Here is a 22970-nt window from a genome sequence, read left to right as displayed (position 1 = left end):
CACACACACACACACACACACACACACACACACACACACACACACACACACACACACACACACACACACACACACACACACACACACACACACACACACACACACACACACACACACACACACACACACACACACACACACACACACACACACACACACACACACACACACACACACACACACACACACACACACACACACACACACACACACACACACACACACACACACACACACACACACACACACACACACACACACACACACACACACACACACACACACACACACACACACACACACACACACACACACACACACACACACACACACACACACACACACACACACACACACACACACACACACACACACACACACATATATATATATATATATATATATATATATATATATATATATATATATATATATCGTTCATCAGCAGAGTTCTCTGCCATCTCGACCTGTGCAGCGCTCCGACATCAAAACCCCGTCGTAACAACATGGTGGAGGTGCTAAGCACGAATACCCTCGCGACGCATCCTCAACCGCTGGAGCCTGACCGGAGCCGTAGTTCGCTGGTCTTCCTCCTATTCTTCCGAGAATGAAGCAGACAACTGCGCACTCTCGTACATCAACGCGAAGCACTCTGTCCCTGTCTGGTGATGTACCACCTACTGCCTCAAACGCGACGCTACCGCTTCGAGAGCCTCGCACTTTTGCCGGTCGAACAGGGGAAGAAGTTGATGAGTGGGTCACTCATTTTGACAGTGTGAGCCACTTCAACCGCTGGGATTCGGTGGCGAAACTAGCGTATGTGGTATTCTTTTTGACGCAGACCGCCATGATGTGGTACGAGAACCACGAAGACTCTCTGACCACTTGGCAGGGCTTTGTGGCAGCTATCAAAGAATCTTTTGGCGATCTGACTGCAAAGAGGAGGCAGGCTGAGCAGACATTTGCTCAGAGAGCTCAGACAGCAGATGATGATCATCATCATCAGCCTGATTATACCCACTGCAGGGCGAAGGCCTCTCCCATATTCCTCCACTTAACCAGGTTCTGTGCTAGCTGCATCCACTTGACCCCTGCGAACTTCTTAATCTCATCCGCCCATCTAACTTTCTGCCGCCCCCTGCTAAGCTTTCCTTTCCTTGAAATCCAGTTTGTTACCCTAAGCGACCATCGGTTATCCTCTCTTCACACTACAAGTCCTGCCCATGCACATTTCTTCTTAATTTCCACTAGAATGTCGGTCACTTGAGTTATATCTCTGACCCACTGTGCACGCTTCCTATCTCTTAATGTTACCCCTACCATTTTTCGTTCCATAGCCTTCTGTGTTGTCCTCAACTTAAGTAGAACCCTCTTGGTTAGCCTCCACGTTTCAGCCCTATAGGTGAGTACAGGTAAGATGCAAGTGTTGTATACTTTCCTCTTGAGCGATACCGGTAAGCTGCTAGTCATAATCTGCGAGTGCTTGCCAAATGCGCTCCATCCTAAAGTTTCTTCGGGGGGCAGAGTATTGCCGGCGGAGTTTGCAGTACAGCCCCCATCAACACACGATGTAATCTTGGGAATTGACGACGTGCGTATGTGCGGCGCTACAGTTAATTGTCGAACGGGAGAGCTAAGTGTCAGTGGTTCTCTTCCTCGTGAACGTTTGGAAGAGACGTCATATTATGAAGACGTTTTGTGCGTGTGCGTGATGAGGTCGTCGTACCACCACGTTCTGCAGTGTTCGTTCAGGGGTCCTGCTCCCGTCCTATTGATGACTCGTTTGAGGTTACTGTTGCGCCTTTTATTTACAGTGCGTAAAGAAAACTGTATTAGTGCCGCATTGTTTGGTTTGCATGAAAGAGCGTCGTACCGGACTGTGGACTATAAATTGCTCAGCGGAACCGGTTGTTTTTCCAGCGGGCTCTAAACTAGCTTCACGTAGTGCAGCTGTCCCGAATTATGTGACTCTCCTTGCTTCTACCCCGCCGGGGTGGTGCAGTGGTTACGGCGCTCGACTACTGTTCCCAAGGACGCGGGATCGAATCCCGGCCTCGGCGGCAGCTTTTCGATGGAGGCGAAAAGCAAGGCGCCCGTGTGCTGTGCGATGTCAGTGCACGATAAAGAACCCCAGGTGGTCGAAATTTCCGGAGTCCTCCACTACGGCGTCTCTCATAGCCTGAGTTGCTTTGGGACGTTAAACCCCACAAACCAAACCAATCTCCTTACTTCTTCCCTTGATAACCCCGCTACTAACTCACCTGCTGACGAGAAGCTTCTTCCAACGATCAGCGCATCGCTGAACACCTCACAACAACAGATGTTGAAGAATCCCTTGTCCTAGCACATGTCCGTCTTTGATTTCGCGCAATCCGACGGCTCTCAAAGTTTTCCGCAGTCGCGCGTACGCCACAGGATTAACACGGGGTTTGCCCAACCGATCCGCTAAAAGCCTATCGCGTGTCGCCGTCAGAGCGCAAAGTGGTCACCGAGCGAGTTAAAGACATGTTGAACAGGGGCGTAATTCAGGAGTCCTTTAGTCCTTGGGCTGCTGCCGCGATACTGGTAAAAAAGAAGGACGGAATATGGAGGTTCTGCATCGACTACCGTCGCCTCAACTCCATCACTAAAAGGATGTATCCTCTCCAGCGCATCGACGACGCCTTATATTGCCGTTTCTCGGCATCTTATTTCTCTTCGGTTGATTTGCGATCGGATTATTGGCAGATTCCGATGGACCCCGCTGATAAACAAAAGAACTGCATTTGTTACGCCGGATGGCCTATTTGAATTCAATGTAAAAGGATGTATCCTCTCCCGCGCATCGACGACGCCTTATATTGCCGTTTCTCGGCATCTTATTTCTGTTCGGTTGATTTGCGATCGGATTATTGGCAGATTCCGATGGACCCCGCTGATAAACAAAAGAACTGCAATTGTTACGCCGGATGGCCTATTTGAATTCAATGTGATGCTTTTCAGCCTATGTATGCGCCGGCTACTATTAAAAGATTTATGGACACAGTACTGCGTGGATTCAAGGGGGAAATCTGCATGTGCTATTTAGACGACGTTGTTATTTTTGGCCGGACTTTTACTGAACATAACACGCGACTCGCTATGTTTTAGATTGCTTGCAGAAGGCTGGCCTTGTCCTGAATTCTAAAATGAGCCGTTTTGGCGAGTGTCAAGCGCTGGTACTCGGACATCTCGACGACCGCGATGGAGTTCGGCCAGATCCACAGAAGACTGCAGCAGTTGCAGCATTTGAAAGACCGCAGAATCAAAAGGAGCTCCGCAGTTTTCTGGGGCTGTGCTCCTACGTTTGACGATTCGTCCCAAGGTTTGCCGACGTCGCTTACCCTCTAAAGTCCCTTCTACAAAAGGGCGTCCCTTTCGACTGGACCTGAGATTGTGACGCGTCTTTCCCCCAGCTAAAGTTTCTGCTTACGTCACATCCCATACTACGGCACTTCTACCCCCCGCTCCGACGGAAGTTCATACTGATGCAAGTGGAATCGGTGTTGGCGCTGTGCATGTGCATCGTTCGCCAACCGGAGAGCATGTAAATGAGTATGCAACCCGTTTCCAATTAGCAAACGTGAGCGTAACTACACTGTTACGGAGCAAGAGTGTCTCGCTGTGGTTTTCGCTGTTCAGCGGTTTCGGTGCTACCTATATAGACGCCATTTCACGATTACGTATATATATATATATATATATATATATATATATATATATATATATATATATATATATATATATATACATATCATAATTATCCCGGCCTCGGCGGCCGCTTTTCGGTGGAGGCGAAAAGCAAGGTACCCGTGTGCTGCGCGATGTCGGTGCAGGTTAAACCCCAGGTGGTGGAAATTTCCAGAGTCCTCCACTACGGCATCTCTTATAACCTCTATCGCTTCTGGATGTTCAGTTCAGTTCAGGCGTTCAGTCGTGTCCGACTCTTCGTGACCCTATGGACCATGTCACGCCACGCTTTCCGGTCTCTCACTATCTTCTTAACATCACATAGCTTCATCTAGTGGTTAGAGATTTTTTCGTTTTGCTTTTTTAGGACTGCTGCAGCTGAGGCTCTAAGGGAGCACTTCAGGTGAGGGTCAAAGGAAGTACCTTTGCAAGACAAACAGAACCACCTTTGCAGGCTGCGAAGTTCGAAACTGGGTTTGGGCCCACTGTGGAGGAGGGGCGCGCAGCGGGGTTTACGGAGCTTCTCCCAAACGCACACCCCTGTAAAAGCCGAGCACCAGGCCGGGGGACGCTTGTACCCATTTTTACCGGTGGGTGTCCGGCGGTGGGGTGTATGTATGTATGCGCCGATGTGGCAATAATCCGTTCCGCAATCGGACAATAAGTCCATTATGTGACCCTTTTTCCAAGCATTTCACCCCAGAAGAGCCGAGCACCAGGCCGGAGGAAAGCTTGTACCCATTGAAAAACCGGTGGGTAACCGGCGGCACCAGGGATCGAACCCGGCACCTCCCGAATGCGAGGCGGATGCTCTACCACAAGGCCACCCCACAAATCAAACCAAATCATTATCATCATCATCATCGTAATTCTGCTTTATTAGAATTTTCCGTTTTGTATATATGTCAAGGATAGGCTCCTTTTCCATTGATTATTTCAGGTGTTTAACCTATGTGTTCTGTCAAAAATTTAAATATTTAAAGTTGAAAGCTTTTATAAATAAAGAAGCACGAAAAAGAAAAGTTGAAAATGCTGACGACTATTACTGCCAAATTTCAAAAAGGAGGCTCTTTAATGCATGCATGCATACACACATACATACATACATGTTTGCATTTGTGTATGTATGTATGTATGTATGTATGTTTGCATGTATGTATGTATGTATGTATGTATGTATGTATGTATGTATGTATGTATGTATGTATGTATGTATGTATGTATGTATGTATGTATGTATGTATGTATGTATGTATGTATGTATGTATGTATGTATGTATGTATGTATGTATGTATGTATGTATGTATGTATGTATGTATGTATGTATGTATGTAATATGCACGTACATACACCCGGCCGAGGAGCCGCAGTGGTTACGGCGCTCGACTACTGTGCCCAAGGACGCGGAATTGAACCCCGACCTCGGCGGCCGCTTTTCGATGGAGGCGAAAAGCAAGGCGCCCGCGTGCTGTGCGAAGTCAGTGCACGTTAAAGAACCCCAGGTGGTCGAAATTTCCGGAGTCTTTCTCTACGGTATCTCTCATAGCATCAGTAGCTTCGGGACGTCAAACCCAAGAAAGCAAAACATAGGTACATACATACATACATACATACATACATACACACACACACACATACATACATACATACATCATCATGATCACCAGCCTGACTATGCCCACTGCAGGGCGAAGGCCTCTCCCATATTTCTCCACTTAACCCGGTTCTGTGCTAGCTGCATCCACTTCAGACCCCTGCGAACTTCTTCACCTCATCCGCCCACCTAACTTTCTGCCGCCCCCTGCTACGCTTTCCTTCCCTTGGAATCCAGTTTGTTACCCTAAGCGACCATCGGTTATCCTCACTTCGCACTACATCTCCTGCCCATGCCCATTTCTTCTTTTAATTTCCACTAGTATGTCTGTAACCTGAGTTATTTATCTGACCCAGTCTGCACGCTTTCTCTCTCTTAATGTTACCCCTACCATTTTTCGTTCCATAGCCCTCTGGGTTGTCCTCAACTTAAGTAGACCTCTCTTGGTTAGCCTCCACGTTTCAGCCCCATAAGTGAGCACAGGTAAGATGCAACTGTTGTATACTTTCCTCTTTAGCGATACCGGCAATCTGCTAGTCTTAATCTGGGAGTGCTTGCCAAATGCGCTCCATACATACATACATACATACATACATACATACATACATACATACATACATACATACATACATACATACATACATACATACATACATACATACATACATACATACATACATACATACATACATACATACAGGGTCTTGAATATTTGGGGGCTGGGATTTAAAAAATTCCTATGCAAAATTTACTTCCCCATTCGAGCTGAAATAACGTTCACAAAGTAGCAAAATATAGTCTACGTTCTCTGATAAGTGATTCAACATCGGCACTTGCCTAGATTTCGCGAAATCGCGAAAAAACTGCTCTCAGTGGCGTGCACAATTTTCGCAGAAGAGAGTCGGAAAGATATTTTGACATGATACGTCATCTGTCGAGCAGTGAGACAAACTCCATCCCGGCCGTTGGCGCGCTTGCCTCGCTGCCCGAAACATGACGCACCATGTCAAAATAGCTTTTCGACTCTCTTCTGCGAAAATTGTGCACGCCTCCGAGAGGAGTTTCTTCTCGATTTCGGAAAATCTATGCAAGTACCGATGCTGAATCACGTATCAGATAACGTAGACGATATTTTTCTACTTTGTGAACGTTATTTCAGCTCGAATGGGGTAGTAGATTTTGCATAGGAATTTTTTAAATCCCAGCTCCCAAATATTCAAGACCCTGTACATACATACATACATACATACATACATACATACATACATACATACATACATACATACATACATACATACATACATACATACATACATACATACATACATACATACATACATACATACATACATACATACATACATACATACATACATACATACATACATACATACATACATACATACATACATACATACATACATACATACATACATACATACATACATACATACATACATACATACATACATACATACAAGCTCAGAGCCGTCCCTCCGTCCATCCACCGCAACTTCCTTTGCGCACAGTAAATAAAAGCGAAGATGTACAAACAGCTCAAGGCATCAAAAACGGTATTCTAAATCTTCCGAATATTCTTCCGTGTCTTGGCATCGAAACAGCTTCACGTTTGCAGTGTTGCCGCCGATATCTTCATGCGCCGCGAGTAGAGAATGTGAAGGTGACGCGAAGAAGCGGAGCGCGCCTAACGCATTCTCATCATTGGCTAATGAGATCATCTAGCTTCCACAGTGCTGCACAAAACTGAAGAGATTGCGTAAACATTTATACAGAAGCTATCTTTGACGACGTAGTGGCAATTCCGACTTGTGTGCGATAGCTTATCTTATGACCATATTACTGACACACAGCTCTATTCGCATGAGCAAAGAGCCCTCGAAGCGCATTTATTACCCTTTCGTAAATTCAAGTTACAAATCCCATATATGCAATGCATCTACATAAATGCGAGTAATTATGCAGTAATAGTTCTTTTAAAGTATATTGGTGGATCGCACAGCGGAACCTTGTTCGCCTGAACGCAATTTTCTCTTCGCTAATTATTAATCCCTGTTTATGCCTCTCTGATCGGACATATCTGACAAAAAAGAATTCGTGAGCAACCTCATCTAGCGAAAGACCACCAGACATAAGAAAAAAAGATGTGTTTTCACCAAGTACACGAACTTGGCCTGCTTGGCCCGGCAGTTACGTCTCCGACTCGGGATACAACGCATCGTTGCGTTGGATCCCCATGCAGCTCCTGCCATGTTGGTTAATCTCGTGATGTAAGTTTGCCTGAGCAAGAAATCTGGAGCAAGAGCAACCGATAAAAAAGCATCGGGTACCGTACAGCATTTATACATTTATGAAAAGTGCCTCCGCTGCTGTACCCGCTCATCCCGTGTTCTTGTTAATTATTAATTGACCCTTAGAGCACAGAGAAATTGGGCCCGAGTGTTACCTCCGTACTCTAAGGTGTCATACTACAATCAGGAAAGTCTTGAAACATGCTTGCTTTGGTTTGTTCTTTTTATCACAGCGTTGGTATTGAAAACGCTGACTTTTGAGAAGAACGAGGCCCTAAAATTTACATTGTTAATAATTGAGTGAATAAATTTGTGCGCTCGGTACAGCATTGCTTTGAATGGCAGGTAAATATACGATACGACGAATATTTTAAACTTTCCTTGTTTGCCCCAATTTACCTGCTTTCTCAAGAAGCAATCCTCGGCATTTATGGTTAATTTATCTCTACAAGCATTGAGCTCGCGGCGCATAAAGTTGGAGTATTTGCGGAAACTAGCGCAATGGGTGATTCTAGAACTTTTATGGCTGGAAGCATTGTCTGGCTGGGAAGACGCTGCTGGGCAGCCTTTGCGAATCACATGTTTTCTGCCGTATACAAGGTGCCAACAAATAAGCCACGAAACGAAGCCCTCTATACGGTGGTATAAAGCTTGAGCCTGGAATGCCGTTACTCTAGAAATAACGCTTTTTATACCACTTCTATGTACTATGAATAATTTACTATCGTACGTTCTAAAGGCCGTTTCTAATTTTCATCTATGCTTTACAAGCTTGATAATATTGTGCAACATTAAAGGAGCTGTATGTGGGGTCCACTAATAGATGCCCTTAAGTGTTAATGTATTTAACACTATACTAAAGTAAACAATCATTACGAAAAGGTTTAGCGACATTCTTCTTTGACTAAAGAATATTTGACACTAACAATGAGAAGAAGATTTTTGACAACCTAACTTCGTCTTCTGCTTTTGAAATTCATCAATATTTACAAAAATCTCATCGCACCCAATACCCTAGAGAAGTGTCCTTAGATGGCGTTCCTCCGGCCGTGCTCAAGTAGCTATGCAATCTGAGGTAGCTAACAACCTTAGAGAAAAAGCGTAAAACTGTGGCGACGCTCTGATGATAGCATATGGGATTCTGTGGATTTGTATCACTTGTTCGCATCCTCAATTTCTTGTTCAATACACTTGGTTATCCACCAGAAGTCGTTGCAGCGTTGTCATACAATGACGATGGCTCATAGTTGTTCTCTACCAATATTTTTGCTAGGCATAGCTCACATAAAAAGATAACACCAAGTATTGATTATTTCCCCGAATTTATGACGCATGCAGAAATTGTGAATTCTTATATAGCATAGTGGCTTAGTGGAAATTTTTTACACGAGTCTTAAAACGACCTGGGTGGCAAACGTAAAAAGGGATCGTAAATTGAGGCGATTAATGTTTAGGCCGCGGGAAAAAAACGTAGTCTTGAGCCTAACAATTAACACCATTTCTGCATTGCTCGCGCACAATTAAATGATAGCATCAATGCGCACAAAACTAGAAAGCAAAAGGGAGCAAGCAATGCAGTGCCCGTGCTACGGGCTGATGTAGCACTAATACCTTAGAGGCGCAATGACTTCTGCTTTAAACATTAGCTGCTTACTTCGCTAAACTAGATTCACTATATCGATAACTATGCGTAGATTCCAATATTTTTCTGGTCTCCCAAGGAAAGGATCCAAAATCGCTTCATGGACGATCACTACGCCTTTCCCCTGTCTCGCCATCGACAACCTCGAAGGCAGTGAATGCCGATAAAATGTAGATAGAGAGAGAGAGAGAGAGACAATTGACCGAATGCAACAATGCACATGAGGGAGAACACGTTGAGTGCCGCTGCTGGCAAGGTTACGGCCATCTATTTGCCGCCCTAGACTGCCTGCCGCCAATGATCTAGAGGAGCCAGTGGTTTTAGGAGGTTGCTTGTAAAAAGCGTCGTTAAACGCTGTTCCTCTATGTGGTCTATTCCTCCATGTGGTACTTGTGTGGCTCATGTGTGAATTGCTGTCTTTGCCTCAGCTGGCTAGGAATCTCTTACTATAGTTCCCAACATGTGTGTTGAAATCACACCACCAGATTGGGAGTTGCATACACACAAACACCTTCCAAGCAAATATCCGCACTCTGTTATGAGGCTATATCTTAATTTTAGTGGTGTTTCAGCCGATGGTTGAAAACGACCGCAATGTTACCGCTAACCATCACTGTGGCCGCCCAAAAACTGGGGACCTTACCGTCGGTTGGTCTCCACCGTAGCAAGGGTGGCTTGCCGGTGCAAGCCACGCAAGAGGAATGAAGTAACGTTTAAACTGCAACTACCAGCGTAGTTTCTCCAGTCACCTAGCTATTGAGTCCATTCAGTCATCTGCCTCCGCACACTCTTGTGCCCTCGTATACTCCACAGATAGCAACACCCGAGATTATGAAAGTGGGGAGAGGAGGCTGGCAATCCTTCTGTCGCGAGTGTGTCTCCCGTCGTTCTCACCAATTCTTCCGTAGAATACAGGCGTTAGGGGGGGGGGGGGGGGGGGGGAAGAGGGAATCCACGACGTGACATCTCCGGAAATGAGCCGCACCAGCTTTTCGGGTAATTTATTTTCTAAGTGATAGTGCCCAGGTTCATTGTCATAAAGGGACCATCTCAGGGGATATGAATTTTAAGCCTTTTTCATAATTACGAAATGCCTTTTCTTTTAGTCGGAGGGGCTTGCTTGAGATTCTAGGCTATGATGACAAAAATATCACTTTAACATTGATAGATTGCGTCGCATTTTGCACGCCACGGCGTTTTACAACTTTATCGCTATGAAACTGCACTTGCGGAGCCAATCACCCTGGATTATTTCTATAGGGTTTGGTAAACCGTTATTATTCTTTTCTATTGGCCACAGTATTGTTAGTTTGTTGTAACGGGAAATTACCGTACAAACCTAATGCAGAATTTGAGAGTAGTAATTGAAGCGTTTTGGCGATATATTGAGGCAACGAATCTGATAATGCTTGTATGTATGCATGGACGGTTAAAAAGTACTGTTTACGTTTCTTCCGTGACAAAGAATATTTCTCTTATCTATTTTGCTGAAGACACCGCCCAGATCCAAAAGCTCCCCGCCGCTGTTTAAGCGGATGGATATCCCCATCCTGATTTGTTGGAAAATAAAATTATTATAATCAACCAGTCAATCAGGAGAGAACCAAGCACGAAGGAGTAGCGCACAGGTCGTGGCTCTTGAATTTGTTCTGACATTTTCTATTTACCTCCTGACTCTCGCTCACTAGGTTACATAAGAAACAAACGGCCATGGGACTCTACCGCCGAAGGGGCGCGTAAGAGCTGCACTCTAAAATTTGATTAGGAATAGAGCAACCTCCTGTTAGCTTATTGGAACGAATGAAATAGCGTATTTTGAAAATTACTCTAAACGAATTGAATTTGTTACGAATATTTCGAATACTTCCGGATAAGTGGCATGATGATCGGCTATGGCCGCAATAGTATTTTTCGTAGAGTGCGGCGAATAAAACCGGGCTTATTCTAAAGCAGCGCAGCAACTCGCTGCGTCCGTTATGTGCGAATAAATGGACCAGTGCCGCTAGGCAGTCCATTCTTCTGGAAGCGCACATAATCACCATTAAAGAGCTCAGATTAGACGACGCCGATGAACAAAAAAACGAAATATAGCTAGATGTGTAACTTGAAGCTCAAAATACGATCGCACTGAATTTGTGTGGCGAGCCCTTAGTGGGGGTTATTGCTTGGTGTTTACGACTATAGGGATTTATCCAAGGTCAATACTGCATGACAGTGTTTTCACTAGGGCACTAGTGCTTGACACTATTCCTGATTTCATAGTTTTTCGCAAAATTATTCACTATTAGATAATGTTGCATTCCCGTTCGACAAACTCCTCTGACTACTCACTTTATTTGGCACCAGCTACAAAACGCGCTATTTCTATTCGTTTTGGCAGCGCATGTGCAGATTGCTAACCTATGCGGTTCGAAAAAATGACTGTTCGCACGCTCTTAATATAGACCACTGTGAATGTCATTGGCTGCTTCGTTTAATTATTTTCTCAGAAGTCTATTTGTAGCTGACAGACATTAGGATTCGGAAAAAGAGACAAAATACAAAGTTGTTTCCACTGTGCTGCTTAATGTGTGGGATAACCGAGAGAAAACAAAATATTCATTATTATCTGAGGAGTAAAGCGCATATACTCGAACGTGACATGCTGGCGGGAGCCTGAAAATAGATGCCATTAGCGCCATCGCCTCAATGCCTAAAATAAAACATTAATGTTGCCAATTTTTTTGTGTCGTAGGTCAATAACCGACCATGTAGAAAAATAACAATGCTGTTGCCCAATGATAGAAACGGAGGCATCACTGCGAGGTAGGTCGAATCCCCCTAGCCGAGAAAAAAATTCGAGGACACTTTGCCGACTAAAGTGATGAAAGGCGAAAGCCTGAGTTCTGCATTCTGCTCCGCGATTTTGCCGGGTGAGTGGCAGTAATTACCATTTATTTAGGTATTTTTGCAACTGTCACTCATCAGTAATTAATAATTGTTCAGCAATCATTTATAATTATTCTATTGGGCATTGAGGTATTAACCAATAATTAGTAAGTGGTTATAGATACCCATATGGCCATTTAAGGCGACAACAATTATTAATTAGGTTGATGATTACGCAATTGTCCCTAAATAGCAATTATTTTTTCGCTTGCCATCAATATTGTTTGTTTAATTATAATTTCCAAAATATGATTTGAATATTGATAATTAGAAGCTAGCAACTATTCACAATGGGGCACTAAGTAACTGTACAATTAATTAGTCATTCGTTAGTAATTAGGCATTCGTTGGCATATGGCCTTACAAGGCGCGCATTCGCGCACTGCAGTCTTGGGTGCGCGGCATTATTTTATTAATAATTAGCTCATTCTTCAGCTGTCAATGTTTAGTAACCAGTAATTAATTAGTCATAGTCAAGTAGTAATTAGTAATCAGCGTTCAGTATTTAAGAAATAATATGATTTATTGAGCAACTACTACTTATCAGTATATAATATTGACTAGTAATTAATTAGTAATTATTCATTGATTGGCACATGGCCATATAAGGCATACATTCGAGCGCACTGTGGTGGTGCTCTGTGATTGGTCGAGACCTCCATGTCGTCATCTCGTCTCGACCAAACAGAGCCGCCGCAAAATCGTGACACTTACTGACTACAACGATGAGGTTATAAAGGCTTTCGCCTTAATATGTACGAGCATAAGTTCCGTACCTATGGTTTATACAGATGTCTGCGCAATTTCGCCGCATTTTAATCGCATTGTGTTGGGATGAATAGCAGGGATGAGTCTCCCATAGCAACCTACATTTATTGGAATAGACAACATTTCATATAGCTTGGTTTTCCGTATCCATTTTGTCCTTAGCCACTCAAGCTGACAAGTGAACTGAACATGCATTTTATCCACAGGATGGCTGGCGAGGAAGGACTAGCAGCTGCCATTGCAAAGGCGCCGCTGGCGAGAGCGCGAGGCATCGACCAGTGCTGGCACGTAGCTGTTATCTGCGCTTTGACAACCTTCCTCACATCAGCCACCATCCGGTCATCGGGCTTCCTGTACATCGGAATAATGAAGGAGTTTAATGCGGACAGAGGTCAGGCAGCCTGGCCGATATGCCTAATGGGAGCTATGGCGAACATGGTCGGTGAGTTTGGAAGTAATCCCAATGGCGTCAGTTACCGTTGCAGCTTGCAGACAAGGGCAGGATCGCCGCTGGCGCTTTTTAGGGCGACATACCCACTGCTCCAGGACCGCATACTACTGCTTCCTAGGTCCGCACCTGTATCCGTGAATGACGTTGAAGCTCGGCCGATGTCAGACTGGGACTTGGCCTGCCTAGCTACAAGTTTCGCTAAGCGTAGTGCACTAGGATGCACTGGTGCATGTCCGTGTTATTTATGAGCATATGAGTGCTGAGCGAATGACTAATTGCTTGTGCAAACTGAATTGAATTCAATACTTGAATGTATTGAATTCAATTCTAGCATACATCATCATTTACACCATTGGATAGCTTAATTTGAGTATATTTACACTGCTCTATGTAGGTTTTAATTAATTTATTCTAAGTAATTTTCATCAAATATTCAACTTTGCTCTATCGAATCAATTTATATATCGTTAAATTGATTATGTTGGGTATAATATTATCGACCTAATTACATGTTCAAAATACTAGCACTCTAAATATGTCGGATTTAAAAGTTTACTTGACATTGAGTCATCCAGCTTGGAATTGCTTTTGTCGAGTACAATTACATTGGATGCATTTCAAGTATTAATTACCGTTACATCTTTAACTCTGGATGAAAATTAAACTTTCCGCGGCAGCAACAAGTCATGTGTTGTTATTTATTTCTAATGTGATGACTTTAACTGTAGACATTCTTATTATTTGTTCAACGTTAATTAGGTAAAAGTAATTGAAATTTACATTCACTCTAAAGCGGGAAGCCGTATGCCTTTGTACAGCGTTATTCAGAATTATCGTACTCCAATAATTGAAGTACCGAATTTATTACCAGTAAATATTTATTTATGACTAATATTAAAATTTTATGCCTCTCCGTATAGCAATACATTCTTGAATTAGTTTTGAGAGGTGGAATCCGAAAACGTATATTATCGTGCTGTGGTCGTTCAATCTTAGCAGTAATCACGATTAAACGCCGCTGTGATTTGCATGGCGGTGAAGTGAAAACTATCCAAATTTTCGCGCGTAACTGTGCGAAAAATGTGACGATTCTGGCTTCTCTGAAGGTCGCGGTCATCCCGCCGATTTTTTTTTTTCTCACAGCGGAATACCTTCAACACATGGTAACACAAAAAACACCTTGGCTCTTCCCATAGTTCAATAACGCTATCACATTCTTGATCGTTTGGCACTGCGTCGACTATAATTTAGGATCAAATATATCAGTCATGAAATTCAAGTTTAAGGGCCCCCATAACTGACGAAAAATGCTAGTATAATCCCTTCGGGTGGCAAATAAATTTTCTGGAAGTTTTCTTTTTGCACTAGGCATGATCAGTAGGCCAGGAAGAATTCAAATATAAAAGATTATGCAAAAATATTTATATTTTATTCGCGTTCGCGTATGTGGACATGCGAACAAAGCACCGCGAGCACTTTTGTGGCATTAAGACGCCGTGTCCAAATGTGTGGACGCGAAACTCAGACAGTCCACTGAAGTACTTTTTCTGCGTCTTGAATGATGAAATCTGGTATGCAGCGTCTACATTCCCTTAGTGGCACATTCACTACAAGAAATTGTATCATTAGGCATTGGTTTAAAAAGAGGCATGCAAAAATAATAGCTGCTGGTTCATCCCTACGCAAAACGCTGCGACGTGCATCTTTACTTACTTGCTATTTACAAAACCATTTCGCTGTATTAACAAGAGATGGCACCGCGTACTCGACAGGGGAGGTGTAAATGTTGCTGGTGCCAAATTCAAATGCGCCAATCCGCGCTCCATGCAAGCATATAGTTATATTTGGGTCGAGTCTCCACATGTGACGCCGTGCCTGAAGTGGTATAAATGGCATTCGAGGCAGTAATCAGGTAATCATCTAGACGGGATTGTAGTCCATTAGGTACCCTGTACTGCCGCTCTTCTCCTAGTCTTTGCATGACCGTTATGATGTGAAGCTACAAGTTCACTCACCCATTAAGGGGGATCCATTGGCAACAACTCACAAACAAGACCTGACCTTTAAACTTAATTACGGTACTTCAATGATTTTTGTAAAAAAAGAGCGGTATAGATAACATCACGAGCGATTTTCAACAAGGTATATATTGTAGCCTTCATTTTTCTACTTTCTAAATGGAAGCTTCCGCCTTGATTTGGAGAACATTGAAAATGCTGCACAGCTGGTTTTTTTAGACGGTGGTTCTCGTTTTATGATTAGGTGAACATTCTCATCGGGACCACTAAAACGATATTCTTTAAGAAGTGAGGGGGTGCTTTATTCATGATCATTATTATTGCGAAAACACTACTTGCGTAATTAAACGAAATGCAGTTGGTAAACTTTGCTACTGTGCCCAAGAGATAGTTGTAAGAGATGAGGTCATCAGCCCACCTGCGATTGAGGTGCACACGCGGCACCCATAGATGACGCATCCCTCTAGGATTTCGCCGCAACGCGGACACCGCGCGGGCGACCACAATTAAGCTCTGACTTATGGGAGATGTTGCAGAAAGCTACGGAATTGAATAGTTGAGGGAAAGCGCACTGCTGTTCGCTACATAGAGGTGAAGTGCGTAGAAGAGTGCGGCCGTCAAGGCAATGTAGATGTTGTAAAGGGCTGATTAAAAGAGAAAATGAGCACCTGCTACATTAATGTATGCCCTCTCATCGTGGTCAACCTCGGATTTCAAACGGATACCGGTATTCATTCATAACAGCCCGTCCACGAGGACTACACCGCACAAAAACATTAGCGAAAAAACAATTGTGAGCGCGCAAAATGATTCCTCATTCTCACAGATAAGCATCTCAAGCTTATTTAGTGAATCTTTTGACTCGCATAATATTGCAAGGATTAGCAGGTTTTAGCTCGTTTAAGCGTAACAGGTGTAAAGAAATTTCTAGCCGGCAGTATGAGCACACCCTTTGACGAAGCTTTTATCGACAGAGGGGCATTGGCTATCGTCCTCAAAGAAACGCACAAGCATAGGGAAGTGTATATTATTTTTTTATTATTATCACGCGTAGTTTTATTGAGATAGGAATGCAGAGTATGTGGAGAACCAGTGCCCTCAACCCTCTCTCAAGCATTAATATCTCTAACATGGCAACTTGACAGCATTCCATCTAAAAGCCGTAATTTTCCACGACACAGACAATCCGTGGGGCAAGTAGGTGATTAACCCGAACTGGAGCTGGTAGTGTGTTCAGTGTCAGTATGATAAGCTGTGCCTTCTTTCCTTACAGGCATCATTTCCGGCCCTCTGTGCCAGAAGTACACCGCGCCACCTGTGATGTTCGCTGGGAGTATCATCATGGCCGGGGGTATCATAGCATCTAGCTTCGCCCCTAACATTACCTGGATCGCTGTAACTCAAGGAATAGTATTCGGTAATGAAGCAATATTTATCGTATATTGGCAGCCGTAAATGAAGTATTCACCATTGTTTTCTTACGCAGAGTGAAGGGATGTAAAATAATTGTTCTGCTTATATTTAAAGCAAGACCACTGGTCGAGACTATCAAACATTCTTAAAAACAATATGCCCCAAACAGAAAAAAAATTAAAAAGTTAATCTCAGCCGCGGCGGAGGTAATATTACATCACGACTTAGACATAATTATCTGACTGAGTCGTAAGTAGTAACTGAGAGTTCGAAGCCGCATACAAAACTACGCAATATCAGCTTTTGAGACAAAAGTGGATATTTTGCAGAGCTGTAAATAAACGTGAGATATCCTTCAGTTTTTGTGCACAAAAATAAACATCGGAGAGCGTACTGATAAAACATAGTTTTAATGCAATACAACTGCATATATAATATGTTGCAGTGTCTATGAGTCAAGTATGAACTGCAAGCTCTACTGCCCTGTCACCCCCAAACATTACAACTACACCGCTAGCAGCACAATCTTCATTTCTTGCACCAAGCGCTCAAGAAAAATAACCGACCATTCAGTGGTAAAAGATTGTATGGAAACCGGTTTGCTTAAGAAGAAAATAAATAGTAGCTCTCCCACAAAGCTACAGGAGCCCCTGAACATGCCTTACACATCCAACTGAGCCGCACCCGTTGTTTGGCAGTAGGTGCAGAATGACATGGTGGCATGGTCCTTAAACATGTGAATTTCTAAACTGAGGGCGTAGTTAGTGTGACAGGTTAGGCGTCGTGTCTCTACCGAACTTTCCGTGCATTTAATGCACCCAGTTTTAGCGTGGTGAAGAAAATAATTAGAATAATTTGTCCTAAGCGCAATATTCGAAAGTATATTTCTGTCTAGGGAAAAATTGGCTTGGCATCTTTTTGTGCTCGGATTCGAACTCCTACGCCCACTATCCTCAAAAAATGGGTTGATTTTAATGCAATTAGCGCGTTTCTACAAAATATCTACGTAGTCAGAGGAATGTTTAGCCGCTACACGGTGAATCCATAGTCAGGGAAGTCGATTTCTGAACCAAAAGACGTGGGATCGAACCCTGTCAGGTCGACCGATTTCGATGGGGGCATATAGCAAGGCGTAGCAAGCTCTGCGATATGAATGCATGGTAACGAACTCCAGGTGGTAAACATTTCACAAGCCGTGCATTGTTCTGTGCCTCATATCCTGAGTGGGTTTGACAATATAAAACTCCTTTTTCAAAAAAGGGTTTTTTACACTAAATTACATCCTGTGCGGAAGTGAATGACTTCCTGGAATTAGTGCCTATTTCTAACTCTATAGCAAGGAATTCACGAAAGGTCTTCCTAAAACACCCGGCATATATATTTGATGCAAGATGCTGTCGCCTACAGCGGACAGAGTATCTGATTATGCCTGCTATGCGCTTCTTACAATGTTTTATGTACAAAATGTTATCAAAGTTTTATTTTAATCATTGCCTATGAGCCAAGAAGAGATGGCGAGCCCAAATTAGACAGTTCAATATTAGGAAGGCTATGATACTCTTTTGAAAACGCCAGGATCAATAGATCATTGCATGCAGGAAGCATCGAAACTCATATACCCCATTGCCTATGGCAATGTTCGAAAATGCGCGCCTGCGTCACGAGAATAGCGCTTACTGTACTTAGTGCTTTTTTTTAGACGGCTTAAACTTTTTAAAGCTTGCATCAGATTTATTTTTGCCCTGGGCGTGTATCGGTGGCAACGGCGAAGTACAGGTAAAGGAAAGTATGCTTCAATTAGTCTGTTAATAAAGTAAGCAAGTTAAATGCTCTAAATATTTATGTTATGGGGTATGTTTTATTTGGAAGTTCGGAGCTTGTCCTTAGAATAGTATAGCAAAAAAGAATGTTCCTAAATATTTAAAAGGCCCATATGTGTTATCCCAATAGGCGGCATCACAAAAAAGAAGCGTCAGCTAGTACATCCGGCCTTGATCCCGCCGTCACGGTGTTTTGAGGCGGGTACTGTGAGTCCAATGACTACGCCCATTGCTAATCGGCGAGGCTGCCATCAGCGAGGCTGCAGTTAAAGCAAAATTGAAGGTGACCAGCCGCGCAACCGTCTGGCTATGAATTGATGTCTGCAAGGGTGCGCATGTATGTATGAAACTTCTGGCTTGAGTTCCTGCACCGCATGGGCGGGCTGCCGCTGTTTTATGGTGTTAATCCCCCTACCAGGCTGCTATTCCTGGCATTGATATACGCAATACAGTTTCTTAGATATTTATTTTTCAGAGTAATACTATTTGGAGGTTCAGCTCCAATAGCGAAAGTACAACCTAGACCTAGAATCTCAATTAAATAAAATACATTTTCGTATTTAGGTAAATAGCGAATAATAAAGCAGACTGGCTCTCCTTCTCTCCACTTTCGCCGAAAATATAACACCAGAGCTAGCAAAATGATAAATCCATTATCTTTTTTTTCATGTTTGGACATTTTGAAAGAATATCCTGTATTTTTTGTTGACCATCATGATGAAGAGTTTAGGTGTTTTTCTCGTTTTGTATTTGCAACCCTTAATGGGCAATGCTTTTTCTATGCCATCGGCTTTGCACTGTGTAGAAGCGAGCATTTCATGTCTTTCTATATTAGTGCCCTTAACTTATTCTTGTAGTACGGGAAGCTGCGCGTACTATGAGACGGCCGTCATGTGATGTGGTCTCAAAAACATATAAATATATTTATTTAGAGACTTGCGTTAAATTATCATCTTTTTTGTTTCGAAATTTGTAAACCGTACCACAGCAACTCGACGTTTCTTTTCTTGATTTTTTATACCACAGCCTCGGGTCCTGTATAAAGCGTTGTAGAGCATGCAGAAATCGTGGCAACTGAGAAAGGTTCCAAGAAAGTGGAAGGCTGGGATGTCAGAACTTAGGAAAATGTTAATTTAATTTATGCGCACCATCGTGACATAGGTGTCATCTTGGACAGTAGCATCAGCTGTAGCAAGCTCTGCTTATGGCAGCGCGGTTATTTCTAAACAGCATAGAGCCCTCTAAGTAGCTGGAGAGAACGAGACGCAAGCAATATTTTATAGAATTTGAACCAGCCGTGAGGAACTCGGTGAAATTCTCTAAATGTCAACCGTTTTTCCTGGGCCTTTGTTGAGTCTCGCGAAAAAAAATGTATTCAACTGCATATTTTTAACGAAGCCCATTGTCTCTGTACTACGGCAGAATTACTGACAGTACGTTTTATCAGATGTTTCCGGCCTGACCCTTTCATGTCATCAAAAATATGAGTGATACATAATTATGATCATTTGCATGTCGCCGAAAAGTCTTATAGTGAGTTTGTAGCACAACAGCTAGATGTCCAATGAAGTATTTTGTAAATAGTGACTACGGTATCATAAGCATTTGTGTGATCCATTTCGATTGTTACTCATTTATGTGAGTGCAAGAAGACTTCATTTCGTAATATTTTAAACTCCCTAGTGTTTTCGGAAACATACCTATGCACGGCCATGGCGCTTCAATGAAGTGAGTCAGTCATACCTTTCAGACATATGTAACCCAACCCTGTAATGAAAGGGTCATTACAAACGTAATGGCAGGCACATACATAGAAATTTGAAAATGCACGGAATTGGTTTGCAGTCTGTGTCATAAATATGCACCCACGCCTTAAAATTAGGTTGTCCAATCCAGGAGTACGTTTACACCTGTTTATTTTGGGTTGTAAAGAAGGCGCTGTATCTGTTTCACCTCTCCGCGGACACCTGCCATTACCTGAGGTAGACATGGTGCGGGTCAAAATGCATATTGTGATCCAGACTTGAACTTGACTACCATATAGATGACTAGTAGTAAGCCAAATATAATACCACCACCGTTAATTGTGCACAAAGAACGGTCGCACACAAATTTGTTGTAAAATCAAGTGCTTATTTTCGGAGATATGGCAGCAAGTCTCCGACACTATTTTGCTCAATTCAGGCTTATGGCGGTGAGCGCTTTTCGACCGACCGAGATGTATATGTTTTGAGTAAAAACGTAATGACTAAACCAAGCCTGCTACTATCGATTGTATCCCTAAAAGAGGCGTCCAATCATCACCGAACCACCTGCGTCTTCCATAAGCCCATGTGCGGGCAGAAAGTTAATAATAATAATTGGTTTTAGGAAGGAAAGGAGCAGTGTCACATTTTATTCGTGAACACATTAACCGAGCCGTAAGGAAAGGGAAGGAAGGTGGCAGTGAAAGCGGAAAGAAAATTATGTCGTGGTTGAGGACGACAGAGTAATTTCGGCCAGAGGGATCTTATACGGGCAGTGACAACTTACAGCCCATGGACGCCACTCCGTTTTGCCTTCCTGAAGCGCAGTCGCCGGCAGTCGAGTTTGAAACCGGGTACTCTGATGAGTAGGTGGCGTTTTAAAAACGTATCCACCTCGCTGGGACGCTGGGGTGGAAATAAAAGCTATGAAGTCAGCTTAAAGTAGACTAAACAAAGAGAATAATTTCAAGACGAAAATCAAGTCACATGTAGGAAAATATTGACAACGCAGTTCTGTCAAAATCGGACGCTCGACCATTACATTTCATTCTACTGTTTCAGCAGTACCAGCTTTCACAAAACGTTTGCTATTAGTGTGAGAAATCGACGTACAGAGTCTTCCCCAGAGGAGCACAAACCACCAGATGGGTGTGCTCTCCTCCAACTTCCTTCACCAAAAACGCCTTCATCCAACATCCACAGCTCTTTATTCCACATGCTGCTAACACCCGCTGCTCAACTCTAACTTCATTAGCTTAAAAATGTAATATCATATAATCTATATAACAAAATTTTGGGTACATGGGAGGCAACGAGGAGGGCCGTCATACCCCTAGCTTGAGGGTTTTAGCAGTGACGCTAGCTTGAGGGTTTTAGCAGTGACGCGGGTGGTGATTCTTGACAGCAGGCATTCCTGCAATATCTTAATCCTGCTAAGACTCTGCCGGTTTGATCCGCTGCGACGTGGGCCTATACTCTGAGGAGGTCGAATGTAGAAGAATGATAGGGGTTACAATTTGAGTAGGGTAGGGTTGGCGAATGATCGGGGAGTTGAATGGATGTGAAATTGAAGATACAGCTCAGTGTGTGGGTTGGCGCTCAGTAGATTGGGCTTTTTGGTTGAGGAAGCTTTACTCACTAGAATTTCGTACGGAAGGTGCTGCCATCATGGTCGCTACCCACCTCGCATCATCACTCCCATTAGAGTCGCCGTGGTGCACTAGGCGGCACGCAACCTGCTTCACATATTACAGCAGCTATGGCAAACGGTCTGGAGATAAGAAAGGGGCACCTGACACCGGTTCGGATTTGAGCATGGGAGGTTAGGGATATGGCGACAAGAAACAAAGGAACAGCCATGAGAGGTTAGGGGGCGTAGAACATAAGTTTGGCACTTTTTCCTACTCCCTTCATTATTCTCATCAGGCCCGCAAGCACACCTGCACTAATGTAACTGCCAGTTCAGGTAGTGTACTGAAATCTAATAATTGTTTTTCCTTTGCACAAAATACATGGACGGAGCAGCCGTACGAAATGTACTGCTACCAGCAGCTTTACGAGGCGAGTGTCCTAAAACATGACAGCAGCAGGAGCATATTATGGAAAAATCTCATTCTCTAAATAACAAGGAGTGTTACAAATATACTGTTATTCGTTACAACAAATACAGTGTCCCAGCACGGAATTATCGGATTATCAGGATTAAGAAAAACATCAAGCTGACCTCATGTTTTACATTGTTACATTATATGACAGGTTTGTAGTATCGACGGACTGATGCGCATAATTGTTGAGGAAAACAGGAAGACTAGAAGGTAATGACTGATGGGCATTGTTCGACAGCGGTGGTATATAGAACTCATCAGGATGAAATGTTGACAAATTATAAACATTTGTATTGGGTATACCTTATTGTGCAACTCTGATAAGGTTTACGTATGTAGCATAGGAACGCAAGTAATATTGACTCCTATTTGCAATCCATCAAGGCGTTTTATATTGCGGCCAAAAGATCGAGGGGATTTGAGCCTACTTGTTGTAATGGTAATAAAATACCGCTTCTTTTCTGTGAT

The 22970-nt window shown here is 43.2% G+C and overlaps 1 protein-coding gene across 1 annotated transcript in view; it reads left to right on the top strand.

Moving 5' to 3' along the window:
* Positions 1–22970, top strand: part of LOC146194953 (monocarboxylate transporter 9-like) — a 38086-nt gene that overhangs the window by 11094 nt on the left and 4022 nt on the right. Inside the window, exons 2-3 of the mRNA XM_084596161.1 lie at positions 13157–13392; positions 16693–16836. Coding sequence (XP_084452287.1) covers positions 13158–13392; positions 16693–16836 — 379 coding nt within the window. The 5' untranslated portion in view covers position 13157. The remainder of the gene's footprint in view (positions 1–13156; positions 13393–16692; positions 16837–22970) is intronic.

Source organism: Amblyomma maculatum, chromosome 3 (genome assembly GCF_055883805.1).
Source record: "Amblyomma maculatum isolate TAMU_Amacu chromosome 3, ASM5588380v1, whole genome shotgun sequence".
Taxonomy (NCBI): Eukaryota; Metazoa; Arthropoda; class Arachnida; order Ixodida; family Ixodidae; genus Amblyomma; species Amblyomma maculatum.
Note: the sequence above shows the minus strand (reverse complement) of the source record. Positions and strands in the feature narration are given on the sequence as shown.